Here is a 760-nt window from a genome sequence, read left to right on the forward strand (position 1 = left end):
TCAGGCCTGGGATCCTGTCCCAATCCTCAGGCCTGGGATCCTGTCCCCATCCTCAGGCCTGGGATCCTGTCCCTACCCTGTCCCCTCAGGGCTGGGATCCTGTCCCTGCCTGTCCCCTCAGGCCTGGGATCCTGTCCCCATCCTGTCCCCTCAGGGCTGGGATCCTGTCCTATCCTGTCCCCTCAGGGCTGGGATCCTGTCCCTGCCTGTCCCCTCAGGGCTGGGATCCTGTCCCCATCCTGTCCCCTCAGGGCTGGGATCCTGTCCCCTCAGGCCTGGGATCCTGTCACTGCCCTGTCCCCTCAGGCCTGGGATCCTGTCCCCTCAGGGCTGGGATCCTGTCCCCATCCTGTCCCCTCAGGCCTGGGATCCTGTCCCCATCCTGTCCCCTCAGGGTACTACAGTGCCGAGGAGCGGGGCCTGGGAGCTGTGCCTGCCGATCCCTCGGTCCCGGGTGGATACTCCGCCATTCCCGGCTGTCAGCGCCCCAGGGCAGCGGTGTCCCAGCGCTGTCACAGCCCGTGACACCCCGAGGTGGCACAGGCTGTGCCGTGTCCCCGGGACCAGGGGGTGGCCCCAGCCCAGGTGGTCCCAGCCTTCATTAGTCCCTCCAGCTCTCAATGCAGCGTTGCCTGTAATTAATTTGCTTTGTTAGGAGAGCGCCCTGCTGTCGCTAATTAATCATCTGTAATTACATGGGCTGGTGGCTCCGTGCAGGGGCTCCCTCGGGGCTGGGGGGCCCAGAGCCCCCTGCACCCCA

The 760-nt window shown here is 65.8% G+C and overlaps 1 protein-coding gene across 1 annotated transcript in view; it reads left to right on the forward strand.

Moving 5' to 3' along the window:
- Positions 1-525, forward strand: part of PRR29 (proline rich 29) — a 4,684-nt gene extending 4,159 nt beyond the window's left edge. Inside the window, exon 6 of the mRNA XM_019009035.2 lies at positions 395-525. Coding sequence (XP_018864580.1) covers positions 395-525 — 131 coding nt within the window. The remainder of the gene's footprint in view (positions 1-394) is intronic.
- Positions 526-760: the final 235 nt, after the last annotated feature.

Source organism: Parus major, chromosome 27, assembly GCF_001522545.3.
Source record: "Parus major isolate Abel chromosome 27, Parus_major1.1, whole genome shotgun sequence".
NCBI classification, from domain to species: Eukaryota; Metazoa; Chordata; class Aves; order Passeriformes; family Paridae; genus Parus; species Parus major.